General features: G+C 42.0%; 1 protein-coding gene across 2 annotated transcripts; it reads left to right on the top strand.

Moving 5' to 3' along the window:
- The first annotated feature begins 1,034 nt into the window (after positions 1-1,034).
- On the top strand, positions 1,035-15,259 carry LMOD3 (leiomodin 3). 2 transcript variants are annotated; one of them, XM_032867362.1, is made up of 4 exons: positions 1,035-1,192; positions 1,647-1,976; positions 4,709-6,109; positions 14,954-15,259. In XM_032867362.1, the coding sequence occupies exons 2-4, from the start codon at positions 1,683-1,685 to the stop codon at positions 14,978-14,980; spliced, it is 1,722 nt and encodes a 573-aa protein (XP_032723253.1). In that variant the 5' UTR covers positions 1,035-1,192; positions 1,647-1,682; the 3' UTR covers positions 14,981-15,259. The 2 variants fall into 2 exon arrangements, with proteins under 2 accessions (XP_032723253.1, XP_032723252.1); XM_032867361.1 differs by lacking the exon at positions 1,035-1,192 and having other exon boundaries at positions 1,524-1,976.
- Positions 15,260-20,105: the final 4,846 nt, after the last annotated feature.

The raw sequence follows: 20,105 nt of genomic DNA, 5'->3' as shown, positions 1-20,105 counted from the left end.
ATTATTTAGCTAGAGGGGTTGTTTATTAAAGAACTCCTTGTGCTTGTGAGAATTGAAAAAAGTCCCAATATTCAACAATTGGGGATTGCTTACATAAATTATTGTCTATCCATATACAGAGTCTTAACAGAGAGCTATTAAAAATTATGTAGTAGTAGAAAACCATGAAAAAATCCTGATTTTGTAATTTAAAAAAAAAAAAGAGAGATGACAAAAGATTATTTAGTTCATATGCCTGAAAGAATGCACTGGAATGATGAACCAAAATGTTAATAGTGGTAGCTCTTAGTGGTGACAAAAGGGAAAATTTTTATTTTCTTTATACTTCCCTGTGTTATCTTAATTTTTGTACAATAAATGAGCAAAAAGCATCAAGTAAGCATTGAAATAAGCATTAAAAGCTTGACTAAGCGTTATATTCATAAAGCCCCAAAGTTGGCAATTATGAAAGAGTATACAGTAATGAAGTCTTTCCCAGCCCCATCTCCCAGACAAGCCACTCTTCTCTCTGAAAATATTGACGATAATGGTTTCTTGTTTATTTTTCCAGGGATCTGTTATGTTGATAAAATTTGTATATATATACCTATATTCTTTTACCTCTTCTCCTACAAAAAACAACATATAATACATACTGTTCTATACTGTTATATTGAATAATTCTGTACACCTGTCATTTCACCCCTATCGACAGCATATCTGTAGGATACATTGCCAAAAGAGGAATATCTGGGTCAAAAAAATGTGCATTTGTCATTTGGATTAAATACTGCCCTCTGAGGACATAAAAAAAGAAAAATCCTCTCATGGTTTCTTCCAGGACTTTAACAGTTTGGGTGCTTGTTGCCTTTCATTTGTGATCCACGTCAATTTATCCTAGCTAATGGATACTTAGTAAGAAAAACCAATTATTTAGAATATTAAACTCCTCGCTTATAGTGGAATTCAAGCACTGGTTGTCCCCGTCTGTCAGATCACAGGATCGAGATGCAAATAAGGACATCTTGCAGAGGTTCAGCTTACACTGGGAATGAGAAACAGAGCCAGACCCCCGCTCTGCTGTGTGCTGGTTTGCTTCCAGAGTCACCCTGGAATGAAGAGAGAAGCCCTGAGAGCTCGAGTTCCACCCACAAGTAGAATTTTGACTTCTGTGGAACTCCAGTTGCTGGTTGGATCTTCCCTCCCAAAACTTGTAAGTTGCTCTAGTCAGCTAAATAAAAAGAAGTGATCTCCCCTGTAGTGTTACGGTATGTGTGTATGGGCTGCATGAACTGGGGTGTGACAGTACCTGGGAAGAACTGATTTTATCCCCATAGAAATTCTCTAGACCTGGTACTCGCTGGCAGACCTCAGCAGCTGCACTGAAATGTCAGATGGATTTGCACAGCTGACTCAAGTTGCCAGAATGAGAGCCACACAGTAGTTTCATAAATTGACGCTATCCAGCCAAGCCCTGCTTAATATAGATACGGCGTGAGCTTAGCTACAGCTCCCCACCCCCAGCTGCTCAGCACAGGCCACTGGGATCCGCAGGGGTGAAAACCTCTTTAAGCAGTGTTAACCTGGAATGTTTATTAACTGGGGGGGAATTCCTTGAGAGTTTTTGATTATTTGGAGTGAGTCTTTGATTATTTCTCCTTTTCTAGTAACAGAGAAAAATACAGGGGGGAAAAAAAAAGATCATGTCAGAACACAGCAGGAATTCAGACGAAGAAGAACTCTTTGATGAGGAGATTGATGAAGATGAAATCTTGGCCAACCTGTCCCCCGAAGAGCTAAGAAAACTGCAATCAGAAATGGAAGTGATGGCCCCTGACCCCAGGCTTCCCGTCGGAATGATTCAGAAGGATCAGACTGACAAGCCACCCACAGGAAATTTTGACCATAAGTCTCTAATGGATTATATGTATTGGCAAAAGGCATCCAGACGCATGCTGGAGGACGAACGTGTCCCTGTCACCTTTGTGCCATCCCAGGTAATCAGGAATTTGTGTACAGCAGAGAATCGTCTGCCTGGGCCCCAGCGACAGGTGTCCCTGCAGCAACTGTCTGTTTCTCAAGACTTCATGTTTGGTCTTGTTTTGTTGCCGCTGCTAGATTAGGTCATTAACATTTAATCTGATGTCGGACTGGAACTTCCTGAAACACTTACATGGTATAACTGGGAAGGAAAAGTGATAGTTTTCGTGTAAATGTCTCTTTTTTAAAAAATGGCTGTGGGTTTCACTGTGTAGGAAAGCCTGATTCTACAGACATGATCTTAATGAATTAGCTCATAACCTATAAGAATTTGTCCTTAACTCCTTTTTTTTTTTTTGACACATAGGATGTTTTAAGAAGCTGATGAATGCTCTGTACCCCTCCTTCTGTTTACACATTCATAGGTAGTATTTCACAGAAAATTGCAAGGGCGTCACTGCCCTTCTGAGGTCTCGCCACATAATCTATAGTTCAACCATGTCAAATAACCCCCAAAATTCCATGTTAACACAGTTTATTGGATATCAGTAACACATTTAGAAATTGATAGCTATTGAATAGTTGTTGTAAAGACCATTCTTTCTGAAATATATTTCTTATATGGCCACTAGAATTGTAGTTGCATCTATGAACCTATCATATATCAGCATACTTTTCTTAATGTTCCACTTAAAAAGGACAAGCCAAGGGAAGACCAAGATCCCTGCAGGTAAAGACTCTTTTAGTTATACCTGCTGATACAGCTCTATCTTCTCACATTGCTATCATGCTGGCGGTGACTAAGGAAACTTACAAACTGGTTTCAGGGTCAGAAGAGTTCAAACATGTACTAAATTTAAGCAGTTGCCCGTTTGGTCAGGTTGGAGTTTAAGGTACAATCTGCAGCTATTTGGAGTGACTATATTATACAGTTGGAGTAAAAACCAATTCTATTCTGGATGCAAATTTCAGAAAAAGAAAACTGGGTACTTTGAACACTTTTGTCTTCCCTTAGTATAATTAAACAAATTGATGATTGTCTCCCCCTACTGGGACAGATGAGAAATGCAGTGGGGAAGGCTTTAAAGTGGTTAGGATGACTTTTGCCAACTGTCACTTCCAACCTACCATATGTTGTAAGCAAGAAGATCAAGTTCTTGCTTGAAAATGCTACACCAGCTTTTGAAATGACACCTGTGAGGTACACATGTGGTATAAGAAAGCACACTAATTGATAAGCAAGAATCTAACAAACATCATTGCTTAGAGACTGCTAATTTCCTTTCTAGACTAAGGCATTCTTTTTTTTTTTTTTTCTTAAGATTTTATTTATTTATTTGACAGAGAGATCACAAGTAGGCAGAGAGGCAGACGGGGAGGGCGGGAAGCAGGCTCCCTGCTGAGCAGAGAGCCTGACTCGGGGCTCAATCCTAGGACTCTGAGACCATGACCTGAGCTGAAGGCAGAGGCTTTAACCCACTGAGCCACCCAGGTGCCCCAAAGCATTGTTTCTAAAGATCTGTATAATCCCATCCTCTTTTGTAGCCAGCACTGCCCCCTAGACACTTTCTTTCAAAAGAAACTGGACTCATGATCCTGTCCTTGAAGTAGTCAGGATAGTGGTCATAGAGCTGAGGAGACAAAAAATCCAAGTCTAGGTCTTTGGTATATTTCAGAGTATTGAAATGCTCTCATTTTTCCCACAGTATGTTATGTTTTCAGGGAAAGTTGATATACACATTATACTAGATTAGCAGGTATCTTGGGATGTAAGTTTTGTTTGGAGCAATGAGCAATTTGTGTAACCCAGGACTATTGAACACAAAAATGCCTATTTGGCTATATATAAAAAAAGACTTCAGTGTATTGATCGATAACTTCATAAGGTTTTCAAAGCAAATAATTTTTGGACCGCTTCTAGAATTGAACACCATTTTTAAAAACAATACAGAATCCAAAACCAAAATTATGTTTCATTTTACCATATGGAATGAGATAAACACAACCAAAAAAAAATGTGTTTGTATCTATCTGTAGTATGGCTATAAAAGTTCATCTTTATTTAGATTATATTTACTTACAAAACTAATACGTGTATTTAAAAAAAAAACACTTTAGAATTATAGGCATCCCCTCTCCAGTTATCTTTTTTTAAAAGATTTTATTTATTTATTTGACATACAGAGATCACAAGTAGGCAGAGAAGCAGGCAGAGAGAGAGGAGGAAGCAGGCTCCCTGCTGCACAGAAAGCCCGATGTGGGGCTCGATCCCAGGAGCCTGGGATCATGACCCAAGCCAAAGGCAGAGGCTTTAACCCACTGAGCCACCCAGGTGCCCCTCCAGTTATCTTTTTATTTTATTTTATTTTATTTTATTTTTAAAGTAATCTCTGTAGCCAACATGGACTTGAACTCATAACCCTGAGATCAGGAGTCACATGCTCCTCTGACTGAGTCAGCCAGGCACTGCTCCCTTCTCAATTAACTTAATAGTTCCCTCTCTTTTTAAGAGAGAACTGATAATTGGGTAAGCATTACCATAGACTTGTTTTTCCTATACACTTATAAGCTTTTATATATTGTATATGTGTTTGCATATATGTATACACATACAAATGGAATACTATACACACCATTTATTTGCTTACTTGTTTCACTTCCTAATAAATCTCTTATTTCCCATAGCGACTGCTCTGCTTCCTGTCTCTCCATCCCCATGTGTTCTAACCCTCATAAACCTCTCTTTTAGGTGGACACTCAAGAGGAGCACAAAGAAGTAGGCAAAGGTAATAAAAATGTGTCCCAGTATTTAAAAGAAAAGCTCAACAACGAAATCGCTGCAAATAAAAGAGAATCAAAAGGCAGCAGCGATGTCCCAGAAACCGATGATGCTGATGGTGAAGAAGATGAAGGAGATGACGGGGATGAGGATGACGAGGATGAAGATGACGAGGATGAAGATGAGGAAGGAGATGATGACAGCGAAGAGAGTGTGGAAAAGCCACAAAGAGGCGTGCAAGGCAGGGTAGAGCAGCAGATCAGAAACGGGGAGAGCAGCTGCGCACAAGTAGCTAAGAAGGCATTTGGAGAACAGAAAGACGGACCAGAGGCCCAAGAAAAAAATGAGAAGAAAATATCAAAATTAGATCCCAAGAAGTTAGCGCTAGATACCAGTTTTCTAAAGGTAAGTGCAAGGCCTTCAGGAAACCAAACAGACCTAGATGGGAGCTTGAGGCGCGTTAGACAGAATGACCCTGACATGAAGGAGCTCAACCTGAACAACATTGAAAACATCCCCAGGGAGATGTTGCTTGACTTTGTCAACGCAATGAAGAAAAACAAACACATCAAAACCTTCAGCTTAGCCAACGTGGGCGCGGATGAGAACGTCGCATTCGCCTTGGCGAACATGTTGCGGGAAAATAGGAGCATTACCACTCTCAACATCGAGTCCAACTTCATCACGGGGAAAGGAATCGTGGCCATCATGAGGTGCCTCCAGTTCAACGAGACACTCACCGAACTTCGGTTTCACAATCAAAGGCACATGCTGGGCCACCATGCCGAAATGGAAATCTCCCGGCTGTTGAAGGCAAACACCACTCTCCTGAAGATGGGCTACCATTTTGAGCTCCCGGGTCCCAGAATGGTGGTGACCAACCTGCTCACCAGGAATCAGGACAAGCAACGGCAGAAGAGACAAGAGGAACAAAAGCAGCAGCAGCTCAAAGAGCAGAGGAAGTTGATAGCCATGTTGGAGAACGGGTTGGGGCTGCCCCCTGGAATGTGGGCGAGGCTGGGGGGACCCATGCCCGATCCCAGGATGCAGGAGTTCCTCCAGCCTCCTTTGCAGCCTCCCAACCCCCAAGCGGCCGCCTTCAATCGACAGAACGAAATGATGAAGAAGCCGTCACAGCCCCCGAAGTACAGGACGGACCCTGACTCCTTCCGAGTGGTGAAGCTGAAGAGGATCCAACACAAGTCTCGGATGCCCGAGGCCAGAGAGCCACCTGAGAAGACCAACCTCAAAGATGTCATCAGAACACTCAAACCCGTGCCGAGAAACAGGCCACCCCCGCTGGTGGAAATCACTCCCAGAGATCAGCTCTTGAATGACATTCGCCACAGCAACGTCGCCTATCTTAAGCCCGTAAGTAGAGGGGAGGAGAAATGGTGAACAAGTTCCAGGGTATCCCACCTCTACCCCCTGCTCATTTTAACACCGGGAGAGTCTCACTAGGGGTGACTAACTGGAGGAAGCCATCAGCATTACCAGGGCAACGAAATTACCAGTTATCCCCAAGGACACATATACAACTAGACAACTTTGTACCAGTGCAATTCACAGCTAAGGTGTATTAAGCGATTATTGTAGGCCAGATGCATTACATGAATTAACTCATCATCTTAACCCTAGGAGGTAGATATTATTATTCTCCCTATTTTATAAAAGAGAAACTGAGGCTTACAGAAGTTCAGTACCGTGTATAGGAGATAAAGCTAGAAAGTGGTAGAGTCGACACTGAAATTCAGCTCCAGGTCCAGGGCCAAGCCTTTATCCACCCCAGCCGCAGAGCTGACCTTCAGAGATCTCGAGGAACCTGCTGCAGGAATAAGTAAGGACGAAGCCTAATTTAGGCCCGTCATTTGTAAATAACTGAGTGCTTCCAGAATGTTTAAAAATAGTTGGTTCTTTTTTAGCAGATGAAGAGAGACTACCTGCAATTGCATTTCTGTACTCTTCACTGTTGAGGTGGCCAGATAAACGGTAAATGTCAGATTAGCATCTCCATAACCCCGGGCTAATTGCTACATTTTCTATTTTCCATCAGTTCTAAACTGCTATAGATTTTAAGCTCTGTGAATGAATGGAGGTTTGACTATGATTTCAGCTTTAATGTTTACCATGATTCATGATTAACTGCTGCTGATACACAAAAATGTGTATTCCTTGCAGGTGAAGTTGAAGAAATAAGATTTTTTTTTTGTCATTACAATGATACCATCTATGGACTCTGAAAGGCGTATGTCCAAAAGTCATAGGTACTTAATAATGAACTATATCATTTTATTTTAAGATTTTATATATTTATTTGACAGAGATCACGAGTAGGCAGAGAGACAGGCAGAGAGAGAGAGGAAGGGAAGAAGGCTCCCTGCTGAGCAGAGAGCCCGATGCGGGGCTCGATCCCGGAACCCTGGGATCATGACCTGAGCCGAAGGCAGACGCTTTAACCCACTGAGACACCGAGGTGCCCCAAACTGTATTATTTTAAAATCTAGAGTGTAATAGAGCCAAAAAGTCCATCTATTATTTCATCATAGGGAGTCACAATTTCTTCAAGATGTGTTATACAGATGTATGTCCCTTATTCCCATCTCCGGGTAATGCAGAATTGACAGCATTCCATTCTTCTAAATCAAAGATGACTTTCCTCTGTGTCATAGAGGGATTCTGATTCTTCCTTGGGTAGAACAGGGTGAGAACACTAGAAGGTCCCCTGAGGTCAGGCAAGAGTTCTTTGCCTGCCCTTGGGTACTACATAAAGAGTTTCTGCACCTGCTCTTCTCCAGGCAGCCAGACCCCCTGTAGGGGGGTGGCTTGGGGTGTTGATTTGAGAGAAACTAACTGTGTCACTGTGTAACCAGTCATTGGTAAAGCATATTCAAGCTGCCTTGGAGGCTGTACCAAGAGAAAATAACAGTCTGAAAAGAGTGAAGAGGAGTCTTTTTTTTTTTTTTTTAAGAGATGGAGAGAATGTGCACAGGGGGAGAAGGGGCAGAGGGAGAGGGAGAGAGAGTATGTTAAGTAGGCTCCACGCCCAGCACAGAGCCGGATGCTGGGCTTGATCTCACGACCCTGAGATCATGACCTGAGCTGAAATCAAGCGTCAGACAAGTGGGATGCCGGGGTGGCTCAGTCAGTTAAGTGTCTGCTTTGGCAAGTCAGGGTCCTGGTATCGGGTCCTTCATCAGGCTCCCTGTTCAACTGGGTGTCTCCTTGTCTCTCTGCCCCTCCCCTATTAGTGTATGCTCTCTCTCTCTTTCTCTGAAATAAATAAAATCTTTTAAAAAAAAAGAGTCAGATTCAACCCACTGAGCTAGCCAGGTGCCCCAAGAGAAGTCTTTCTAAAATCTGCCTTAGAGGTGACCTATGGATTCGGAATAGCAGAGAGAATGAAGTTTGAATGATTTTCTGACCCAATTCCCTGCCTTCCGAGGGAGAGTTCTACTGAGCAAGTCTGCTTGCCCTGGAGTCTGTTTCATTTTGCCCATTCACTTATTAGTTAATGTAGCACTTACGTAGTGCACCTGTGTGTCAGGTACCCTCTGAGGGGCCAGGGACACGGGGTGAATAAGACAGGCACATTCTTGACCTCACGGAACTTACAGTCTTGGTTTTATAACTTCCACAACCAGGACCCTCTGCCTTTTAGTCAACCGAAACACTTTAACTTCGAGTCCAGATTCTAGAACAAAAGACATTAAAATAAATTAATGAGGATAACCACAAAAACGCAACCCCTGGCTGATTGCTACATTTTCTATTTTCCATCAGTTCGAAACTGCTACCGATTTTAGGCTGTGTTTTGTTTGTGCTTGATGTCCGTTAAGAAAGAAACACGCTTCAAAGTAAATGCTGACATGATTTTTGAATGAGTGTCTTGCAAAGCAGCCCATGCTTTGAAGTGTCTTTTGTCTGTTCCAAGGGATTGGCAGTTTCTCCTGCTTTCACCCGCCTGGCTTGGCCTGTGAGAGGCATCTCTGCAGGTACATGAGATAGAGATCGTCACACAGCTTCATACACATAGTCCTGTGAATGCTCTGAAAAAAAAAGATGTGCAAATGCTTTCATCCCAATGACCAAAATTCACTCCACTAATGTCCCTTTGTTCCCCACCGATCAAATTGTGTTCCTTGCTGCATACATAGTAAATTTTCTGCTTTCATGCTGAATCGCAGTGTGATCTTTTTAGAAGACAGTCTTTTTATTGTGAAATCATTTTGACTTGCAGAAGTTCAAAAATAGTACAAAGAGTTGTTACATTCCCACCCCATTTTGTCAAGTTGGCGTTGTCCTTCTTCAAAAAGCTATTCTAAATGGCAACACATCTGCCTGCATAGTTAATGGAGCTGCTGATAGTGTGGAAAGCCGTGGTGTGTTCGTGCTTGAATCCGCCGTCAACTCTTGTAAAGTTTACGGACTGTGAGATGCTTTCTGATTTGGGGAATCTGTGGAAATGTCACAAAATGTGCCTCTTAGACTGAGCGGAATATAGAAAACACCACTGGTGGCAATACTACAAAATCCCAGCAGAAAGGGGTATTTTTAGCCAGTCAAATGAGACATAACAGCCCTCATTTGGGAAAAGTGAAATTAAAGATTTTTAGGTTTTTCTCCCCCGCTCTTGGACTGGTGGACAGAGATGCCCTCCAAACCCCTGGGTTTTCAAGGATGAGGTTAGAATTAAAGTATAATTTTGAAATGTTGTGATTTTTAAAAAATATTTTTCCATTTAAATTCAATTAACTAACATATAATGTATTATTGGTTTCAGGGATAAAGGTCTGTGGTTCATCAGTCTTATATAATCCCCAGTGCTCATTGCATCACATACCTTCCTTAATGTCCATCACCCACTTATCTCTTCCCCTCCAGTAACCCTCCCCTCCCTCCAGTAACTCCAGTATCTGGAGTTACTTCCCTCTCCTCCAGTAACCCTCAGTTTGTTTCCTATGATTAAGAGCCACTCATGGTTTATCTCCTTCTCTGATTTCATCTTGTTTTATTTTTTTTCCTCCTTCCTCTATACTCCTCTGTTTTGTTTCTTAAATTCCACATATCACTGAGCTCATATGATAATTGCCTTTCTCTGACTGACTTATTTTGCTTAGCATAATACCCTCTAGTTCCATCCACGCCATTGCAAATGGCAAGATTTCATTTTCATTGTGATTTTTTAAAAGCTGAGGATCCTAACTGGAATCTCAAATATCCAAAAACATAAATGATTTAGTCTTAGCTAGTCTTGTTTTCCTTGTTCAGTCTTCTGTTTTCCTCTCATGGACTTGGAAATAGTAATTCTGTATATGCAAAACATATCCCATCAAGCAGTCCGTTTATATTTTTTAATTGTATTTTTTTTTTTTTCATTTCAATGCCTGTTCTCTCCCCCACGCCATATTTCTGGCCTGGAACCCTTAAAATGAAGTTGGTAGCAAAGAATAAAGAGAAATCTGTACACTGGCTTGGCTTAAATGCTACCTTCTCCAAGAAGCTGCCCATTTACCCAGTTTAAGAGAGATGTGTTCTGTGGGCCAGTTATGTGAGAACAGGCCGACTGTCAGCCACATCTGCAGGCCTGGAGTGTTTGGCTTGGATATTGTTGTACCAAATTTAAAATATCCCACAATAACACTTAGTTCTCTGGCACCACCTGAAACATCAGAGCTGGCCATGGTGGGCTTGCGTTTGCACAGCACTCATCAGCTGGATTTGACATTTGGCTTCTCTCTTAAGATAGGTAATGGACACTCCAGTTTTTCTCAGCCTCCACCATGCCCTACTGCCTAACACCTGGCCTGTTTCACTTGTTGACATTACTTACTTGGCTCCTGTAGAATTTTTTTAGTTTGTTTTGTTCTTGTTTTTAGCTGTGCTTTTAAACTCTCTGTCTTGTCTAACAAAGTGAATTCATTCAATAATCACAGATTCCTTTCCTGATGAGTTAATAACTGAGTTAATTGGAGGCTTACCCCTCCCTAGGCAAATGTGGGATTTCCTTTTTCTTTTTCTTTCTTTTTTTTTTTTTTTTAAGATTTTATCCATTTACCTGAGAGACAGAGATCACAAGCAGGCAGAGAGGCAGGCAGAGAGAGAGAGAGGAGGAAGCAGGCTTCCCGCTGAGCAGAGAGCCCGACTTGGGGCTCAATCCCAGGACCCTGGGATCATGACCTGAGCCGAAGGCAGAGGCTTAAACCACTGAGCCACCCAGGTGCCCCGGGATTTCCCTTTATCCTGAAAAATTTTGTGGACTGTTCACTGCCTACCATCCCAGATGGGTCTTTGTACTTCTCCCTGAGATAAGATCCCATCTGTGACGATTTCATTTACCGATATCAATGTCCAGGTGCCAATGCATTTATATCACACACAGGCTTCAGTGCCAATCAAAGAAGGTGGTTTAACATTCACTCAATTTCACCTTGGGTTCACCTCTCTATACCTGGATTGCTTCCACCCCATTGCCTAAAAACACAGCTAAATTTCTCCTTTGGAAAGACTTCAGTTTAAGAATATCAAAAGCACGGGGCGCCTGGGTGGCTCAGTGGGTTAAGCCTCTGCTTTTGGCTTGGGTCATGATCTTAGGGTCCTGGGATTGAGCCCTGCATTGGGCTCTCTGCTCAGCAGGGAGCCTGCTCCCTGCCCCCCGCCTGCCTCTCTGCCTACTTGTGATCTCTGTCTGCCAATAAATAAATAAAACCTTTAAAAAAAGAAAAGAATATCAAAAGCAGCCTTGGTTAGCCAAAAGACTCCATGACGTATAGGTAGTTATGATTATGAAATGGGACATTATAGACCCTGGAGTCTTCATTTCCACCTCTTGCCATTTCTTCTTCGCCTCATTAACAAGATCTTCTTTCTCTTAAGGATTTCTGGATTCCATACTTCTGCAATTTCCTCTTCTTTCCCATTTTATCTTCTCCTTTTGTTTCCATTGTCACATAATCTAGGATACCTCCCAGATCTCTCTTTCCGTTTAGATCACTGAAGTTTTCTTAGCACCTTCGTTCAGTTTTTCCCAGCCAACCTCTTGAGTTGAGGCCTGCTTGTGTTTCTGGTTCCCTGTGTTCACTGTTCTTTCCCTTCTCTTGCACATTCAGGTCTAAAGCCCCAGAGTTGTCTTCAACGACTTTTCCCTCTGCCCTATATTTTTGTTCCTTATTTTATTTGTTCCATCAGTTCCTTATACAAGAGGTCTCCCCGGAAAAGAGCTGTGTAATATTTCAAACTCATCCTGAAAGAGCATACCTTGACCAGAACTACAGAGCATAGGAACTGCCTTTTCTTAATACCTAGTTGGAAAAAGAGTTTATGGTGTACAATGTTTCTGAAGTCTGTGATAGTGAGTCTTAAATTTTAGCATGCATCAGAACTACCTCGAAGGCTGAGTACAGATTCCTGAGCTCGTCTCTAGAGTTCCTGATTCAATGGATTTTGGATGGTGCCTGAGAATTTGCCTTTCTCTCCAGGTCCTTGGTGACACTGATTCTGCTACTGTGGACATCCCACTGACAACAACCACAAGTCTATGGCACCCACGACAAATCACATCCCTTGACATTTCCCCCAAAGGGTCTTCTTTTCTTGCCTCCATACCCTTTGCTCATATGACTTTTAGTTCTGTCTCTTGAATGCTATCCAAACAGGCTTGGCTTGAACAGGACTTCTTATAGCAAAAGAAACCAAACGAGTCATCAGGAGTGAACGCGCTCCCTTTATGTTTCCAAGACCCTTCATGCATATGTCTCTTACAGCATCTCCCGCATTTTGCTTGAGCACCTTTATGGGAATAGTGTGGGTCTCCTAGTAGATTCTGAATTCCTCAGAGTAGGCCTTCCTCAACTCTTTCTGGACACCTACTGGGGTGTTGACTAAAAGCAGCAATTCAACTTGATGTGCCCAATGAAATAACCCCTGGAGACGGTCTTCTCTTCCTGCCCCAGTCTCTGTGAGTGTATGTACGTGTGAGCCCTGTGTGATGCTCTGCACACATACTTTTCTTAAACGAATTTTAACCAACCAGTGAAGGGGGGAACAGGGCCCCCTAACCATACGGTGAGCAGATTGCCATGCTTGTAAGTTTTATATAACATCAAGGCTAGTTATCTTTTCCTCTCTAGTTTCTGTCTTTTGTGTTCTGCTTAGAAATGGCTTCTTTTGAAGCTTACTAAAATATTTGCCTATCTTTTATTGCTGCTTTTATCACTTTTAGTTTTTTTTTAATTCCCTATTACAGATGAGTTAAAAGGTTAAATTTTTTTTTTAAAGATTTTATTTATTTAGCTGACAGAGAGAGATCACAAGCAGGCAGAGAGGCAGGCAGAGAAAGAGGAGGAAGCAGGCTCCCTGCTGAGCAGAGAGCCCAATGCGGGGCTCAATCCCAGGACCCTGAGATCATGACCTGAGCTGAAGGCAGAGGCTTAACCCACTGAGCCACCCAGGTTCCCCAAAAGGTTAAATTTTAGAAGGACATAAGGAGCAAGAAACCCACTTTGATTTTTTTTTTCTTCCGAATCGCTGATCAATGATAGCCAACCAGTGATTCTTTTTCACAGTGTTCTGAATTACCATCTTGATCATGTTTTAAATATGTCAATATGTGTCTGGGTTTACTATGTTGGGTCAGTGCCACATTTTGCTTTTTAAAGTATTTGTATTGTTTTGGATCCCTCCCCTGTATATAAACATACATCTGGAATAGCATTATATAAAATGCTTTTTTTTCCATTCCGCAAAACAAAGAACAGTTTTAATTATTTGTTGCAGCGCTGTAGTTCTTTTAACTATGTGGCATTGTATTTTTGGCTCACTGGTGTTCTTCTCTGTTGGTGTTCTCCATGGTTGAGCCCTAGAAAGGTGCATCCTGAAAGTCAGGCACTAGGATGGAGAGGGTCAGAAGCACACGGAGAACCCCTTGGTTTGAAGGCTGGGTAGGCAGCAACAACTGCTTGAGGGCAGTTTCCATGGTGGGCAGGATATTGGGAAATCTTTCCAGCCAAAGGCTGAGAGAAGACTGGCTGCAGGAGGGGCCGTAACAGATGGCCAAAATGGCTCATCACATTGGCAGGTGGATGTGGGGAACAGGAGAAAAATTCTTACTCATTTTTATACACACTCTGAGTGTCCTCTGTACCTCTTCAGTGTCCTCTGGAAAGTTCTTACATGATGGATAAGTCACTCTCCCAAGATGTAATACCACCTGACACTGTTTAAGAACTTGCCTTATCTTTAAGTCGTTCCTATGATACAAACCTGCAAGTCAGACATAAGCTACTCTTTGGTCATTGATTCTGCCCTTGGGCCTTCTCCAAATACTTTGCTTTATAAATTTAAGTGACCTTCAAATTGGGAATGTGCTTCAAAACCTAAAGGCCAGGTTATAAAAGAACATCTATCGTATTCTCTAGTGGTATTTTTTGTGGTTCAGGCTTGGGTACTGAAATCAGGCAGATCTGGGTTGCGATCCTGCCCTTGCACTAACCAGCTGGGTGGGAAACGCCTTCCCCTCTCTGAGCCTGTCCCCTCCTTAACAAGGCTATTGTAGAATAAAATGAGAAAATGTTCTTGAAGTGTGGTGTTGCTTACTAACTTGTTTTCTATCACGTAATCCTTAAAATAGCTTTGTCTGCTAGACACGTGCTGTTACGGTCAGTTTATAGCTGAGAACACTGATACCCGCGACCGCACAGCTAGTAATACCAGTACCAGGATTTGAACTGGGCAGACTCCAGCATCTGCCCTTTTGGGTTTTTTGTTTCTTTTTTTTTTTTAAGATTTTATTTATTTATTTGACAGAAAGAGATCACAAGTAGGCAGAGAGCATGCAGAGAGAGAGAGAGGAGGAAGCAGGCTCCCCACTGAGCAGAGAGCCCGATGCGGGGCTCAATCCCAGGACCCTGGGATCATGACCTGAGCTGAAGGCAGAGGCTTTAGCCCAATGAGCCACCCAGGTGCCCCTGCCCTTTTGTTTTTATGAGATTTACCATGTGCTTACAGCCCTTAGATCAGTCCCTGGCATCACGAAATGCCCCACGGATAATGGATACAGTTGTTACTGTTGTCTTATTATGCTTTGGGAGGCTCTCTGGCCCAAATTTCTCATCCATTTTGCAACTTCTGAGGCACGTAAGTTTTGTCATTTTTGCTGCCAAACTCTTGAATTTCCAGGATTAATTTTTTCCCCTTTTTTTCAACTACTTCAATCCACAGGTGCAACTGCCAAAGGAACTGGCATAAGTGGGAACAGAATAATCTTAGAAGAACAAGGAATTGAGACAATGAGTCTGGTCAGAGCTTGGAGACCGTCTCAGCAGCATACTTCTGGAGCCAGGTGGTGGAACTGGGAACAAGGCTGGCATCTGATAGGAGTATTCTGTAAAGGCCGGGGCAAAATAAGAGGCTGGCAAGGAAGGGGGAGATAAAAAAAATTACTATTCTGGGACAACATTTTCTACTTCCAATCCGTTTGAGTGACTTGGGTGAAATTTAGTTGTGTTTCCAGCAGCAGCATTTAAAAAAAAAGAAATTTTTTTCCTCATAAACGTTTGTTTTACTATTGCTTTCTTCTGGTAAATGACAATAAAAATTATAGATGTGTTAAATATTTCTTCCTCCATCTCCTGCTGTAATTCATGGCCCAAATCTGTTTCACTCTGTGGAAATGTGAATTGAACTCCAGGTCCGCTGATGCTCTGAAATGGAAGACCTGTTCGTTAGCTCTTCTCCAGAGAAGCAGGCGGGATTTTCAGTTTCCAACCCTGTTTAGCTTGCTCTCCTGGCCATTCCCCTGGAGCATCGTACTTCGGAAGGGGTATGTATCTGTGAGGAGTGGAGCAAGGAGGCACAGGACATGGAGAACACAGTGTTTCCAGGAAAGGTCATGGGGGAAAAAACCCTGCAGGTATACATACATGTATACGTATAGACTTCCTTGTTTCCCTATATAAAGGAACAAAGGCAGAGAGCATTTTTGTTTTATTTAAAAAATAAAATGTTTTGCATAAATAAGATAGTTATTGACAAGTTTTTAGTTTTTGCTAATGAAATATATGTAAGTTTAGTTTGCGACGCTAATTTGGTCTTATAAGTCTCATCAGAAACCTTCTAAAGGAAACTTGCTATAGTACTAAACTTCAATTTCTTAACTTTATTCAAGGCCCTCCATTATCTGTTCCCAATTTAGTAATTGAGTCTGCTTTGCCACAGATTCTTTTTTTTTTTTTTTAATTTATTTGACAGAAAGAGATTACAAGTGGGCAGAGAGGCAGGCAGAGAGAGAGAGAGAGGAGGAGGAAGCAGGCTCCCTGTCGAGCAGAGAGCCCGATGCGGGACTCGATTCCAGGACCCTGAGATCATGACCTGAGCTGAAGGCTGAGGCTTAACCCACTGAGCCACCCAAGTGCCCCACCACAGATTCTTTACACTTCTCTTGATAAGACATCCTCTTACATCCCGTGTGCCTTGCTCTCCTTGATCCTTCCATGGAACAATTTCCAAAAACACTTTCCTTCTTCTCTCTGTTACCTTCTTCAGGCTTACCAAAGTCCTACCCCATCTTTACAGGTGGGTTAGGTCCTAATCCTCCATAAAAGTCTTCCAAACAACTCCAACCCCAGTGGTCTTTCCAAGTTCCTAGAGTTCTTAATTATCTGGTCTAGTTGCTAGATGCATAGAATCTGAAATTTTATATAAACATGGCATGAACATTAGAAATCAGGAAATCACACATTGGTGCCTTTTCTGTCTTCTTTACCTGACTGAACAGATGGCACCTGCTCTCTTTCTCCCTTTTTTTTTTTTTAATGTTATTTATTTATTTGACAGAGAGAGATCACAAGCAGGAGGAGGCAGGCGGGACGGGGGGTGGGGTGGGGGAAGCAGGCTCCCCGCTGAGCAGAGAGCCTGATTCGGGGCTTGATCCCACGACCCCAAGACCATGACCTGAGCTGAAGGCAGAGGCTTAACCCACTGAGCCACCCAGGCGCCCCTCTCTTTCTCCTTTTATATAATCATAGGTGATACATCACAAGCAAAACCGGCTAGGAGAGAATAGATCTAATGGAGAAAAGTTAAACAATACATTATTTAGAAGGACAAGTCATGGGAAAGAAATATGGTGTTTCCATTTTTTAAGGATAATTTAGTGTGTACTAAAGTATCCACATTTGAATAGCTGTAGTTTCAATCAGGTCACTGATTTTACAGTAGCAAATAGCTGAGAGTTTTTTTCTCCTGTGTTACCATTTCTATAAAACCTCCTTGCACGCCAAGCAGGACCTTTCTAAGTGTCTAGCATGTTCTACATCAAGAGCACCCATGGGACACAGTGCTTTAAACATGTTTAAAAGCTTACTATGTATTAGTGGTTGAAGTTCTTTTTTCTTTTTTTTTAAGATTTCATTTATTTATTTGACACAGAGAGAGAGAGATCACAAGTAGGCAGAGGGGCAGGCAGCAAGAGAGAGGGAAGCAGGCTCCCTGCTGAACAGAAAGCAAACTGCGGGGCTCTATCCCAGGGCCCTGCAATCATGACCTGAGCCCAAGGCAGAGGCTTAACCCACTTAGCCACCCAGGCACCCCAGTGGTTGAAGTTCTTGAGAGACCTTATGTTTGCTGATATAGCCACAGTATTAATAAAGTCAGGAATGTCAAAAAGTGCTAATAGTCCCAAAAGACAGCTTTAATTTTAGACGTGTGATGAGAAAAGATGATCCAAATACATAGCTTACTGTTTTACTACACAGATTTTTGTCAAGGGACAGGTGAAGCCGCTTACTTACACTTGTTCCATCTACCCACTCCTACCCTAAAAATCTTAGTTGAAGATTAACTTTTTTTTTTTTTACTGTCTTAATTTTATTTATTTTCAGTGTTCCAAAATTCATTGTTTATGCGCCACACCCAGTGCTCCATGCAATTCATCCCCTCCTTAATACCCACCACCAGGCTCACCCATTCTCCCCACCCCCTCCCTTCCAAAACCCTCAGTTTGTTTCTCAGAGTTCACAGCAGTCTCCCATGGTTTGTCTCCCCCTCCGATTTCCCCCCAACTCACTTCTCCTCTCCTTCTCCTAATGTCCTCCATGTTATTCCTTATGCTCCACAAGTAAGTGAAACCATATGATAATTGACTCTCTGTGCTTGACTTATTTCACTCAGCATAATCTCTTCCAGTCCTGTCCATGTTGATACAAAAGTTGGGTATTCATCCTTTCTGATGGCTGCATAATATTCCATTATATATATTTAAATTGTTTTTAATTTTTTTTTTTTTAAGATTTTAAGTAATCTCTAAACCCAACACGGGGCTTGAACTCACAACCCTGTGATCAAGAGTCGCACTCTTGATCCCACTCCAACCAAGCTGGCCAGGTGCCCCTTAACTTTTTTTTTTTTAAAAATTTTGTTTATTTATTTGACAGACAGAGATCACTAGTAGGCAGAGAGGCAGGCAGAGAGAGAGGGGGAAGCAGGCTTCCCGCTGAGCAGAGAGCCAGATATGGGGCTCGATCTCAGGACCCTGAGATCACAACCTGAGCTGAAGGCAGAGGCTTTAACCCACTGAGCCACCCAGGCGCCCCAAATTGTTTTTAAAATGCAATGATTTACAGCTCTTACATGCTACATTTTTTTTTAAAGATTTTTTTTTTTTTATATGACAGAGAGAGATCACAAGTAGGCAGAGAGGCAGGCAGAGAGAGAGGAAGGGAAGCAGGCTTCCCGCTGTGCAGAGAGCCCGATGCGGGGCTCGATCCCAGGACCCTGAGATCATGACCTGAGCCGAAGGCAGCGGCTTAACCCACTGAGCCACCCAGGGGCCCCCATGCTACATTTTTATATTATTTTCCTTTCAGAATTGACCACCAACCATTAGTAATTATTATGAGTATGTATTTTATTTAAGTTGTCACTATTGCACTCAGTCTACAGAATTCATGTAGACACTAGAAAGGGCTCAAATATGTCACGTTTAAAAAAGGATCCCATTGGAATTCAATTTTATTCTGACTGGAAATTACTAAAGAATTAAAGTATTACTAAATAGTGCCATAGCCTCCCCACCCCTCATCCAATGGAGATATGGCCTAAGAACCCCAGTGGATGCCTGAAACCAGATAGTACTGAATCCCCTACATATATTGTTTTTTCCCTGTACGTGCCTACAACAAAGTTTAATTTATAAATGAGGCACAGAGAATAACAACAAAAACTGATAATAAACTAGAACAACAATAATAATATGCTGTGATAAAAGGTATGTGAATGTGGTCTCTCAAAATCATCTGATTATACATACTTATCCTTGTTCTGTGATGACATGAGATGAGAAAATGTCTCCTGTGGAGATGAAGTGAGGGGAATTACGTAGGCATTGTGTTGTCATATTTGTTACCATTGACCTCCTGATGTGTCGGGAGGAGGATTGTCTGCTTCTGGACCAAGGTTGACTGCCGGTCACTGAAACCATGGAAAGCAGAAGCACGGATAGGGAGCATGGGGGGGAGACTATGGTGTGTGAAACACAAGCTGAATGGTTTCTGCCGCAGGGCAAGTCCTCATCATGTAGAGGGCTGTCACCAAGTATCCCAGGTATTTAGCAACAGATGTGCATGAAACAAAGCCTCACAAATAAAAATCTTGGATCAACTTTATTCTCCATCTTTGGGTAAGGGTACAAACTCTACACCATGTCTATGAAGTCACGGTGCTCTCACTGTGCTAGAGAGGAAGGCTGCGGGTTGGGTGAGAAGTTAAAATGCAAGACAAATCAGGAGTAGCATATGCTGTGGCTTCTTATTTTAGGATGTACAGAGAGTCTCTTCAGTAAGTACTGCTCCCGTTGTCTTCATAACTCAGTGTTAGGAAAACCCAAATGTTGTCTCTTCATCTATGAAATCACTCAACTGGCAAGCAAAACATTTCGTATCATCTATTTCTAAATACATGAGAAATAAAAGGAAGAAAGTAACGGGATATATAAACTCATGCTATCTTGATTCTAATGTCTAGCTATGAAAACATACGGTGGTAACCATTGCTATCTACAATTTTTATGAAGTGCAGAAAGCCACTAGTGACTCCCACTTTCATTAAGTCTTTTTGCTTGGTCATCGACAGATGCCTTTCAGATTCAAAAGGCCAACCATTATGGTTCTCTTTGTTCCCCTAAGAAATCAATACAATGTACATCAATTTCCTTCTTTCTGAATGTTCCAGTTAAAAACTAAACAGTGAAAAAAATATAGGAAACATTATCTTGGACACCTTTTTATCAAAACAACAAAAGATGTGCCACATGAACAGAACTCAAGTTTTATTTTTTTGTTGTTGCTTTTTTTTAACAAGACTCTCAAGAATATAG

The sequence above is a fragment of the Lontra canadensis genome, unplaced genomic scaffold, assembly GCF_010015895.1.
Source record: "Lontra canadensis isolate GAN:19392208 unplaced genomic scaffold, GSC_riverotter_1.0 scaffold34, whole genome shotgun sequence".
In the NCBI taxonomy this organism is placed as follows: domain Eukaryota; kingdom Metazoa; phylum Chordata; class Mammalia; order Carnivora; family Mustelidae; genus Lontra; species Lontra canadensis.
Note: the sequence above shows the minus strand (reverse complement) of the source record. Positions and strands in the feature narration are given on the sequence as shown.

Coding starts and splice junctions, on each gene's coding strand:
- LMOD3 (XM_032867362.1), top strand. CDS start 1,683: ATGTCAGAACACAGCAGGAATTCAGACGAAGAAGAACTCTTTGATGAG. Junction 1,977..4,708: donor TCACCTTTGTGCCATCCCAG/GTAATCAGGAAT, acceptor CCTCTCTTTTAG/GTGGACACTCAAGAGGAGCA. Junction 6,110..14,953: donor ACGTCGCCTATCTTAAGCCC/GTAAGTAGAGGG, acceptor TTCAATCCACAG/GTGCAACTGCCAAAGGAACT.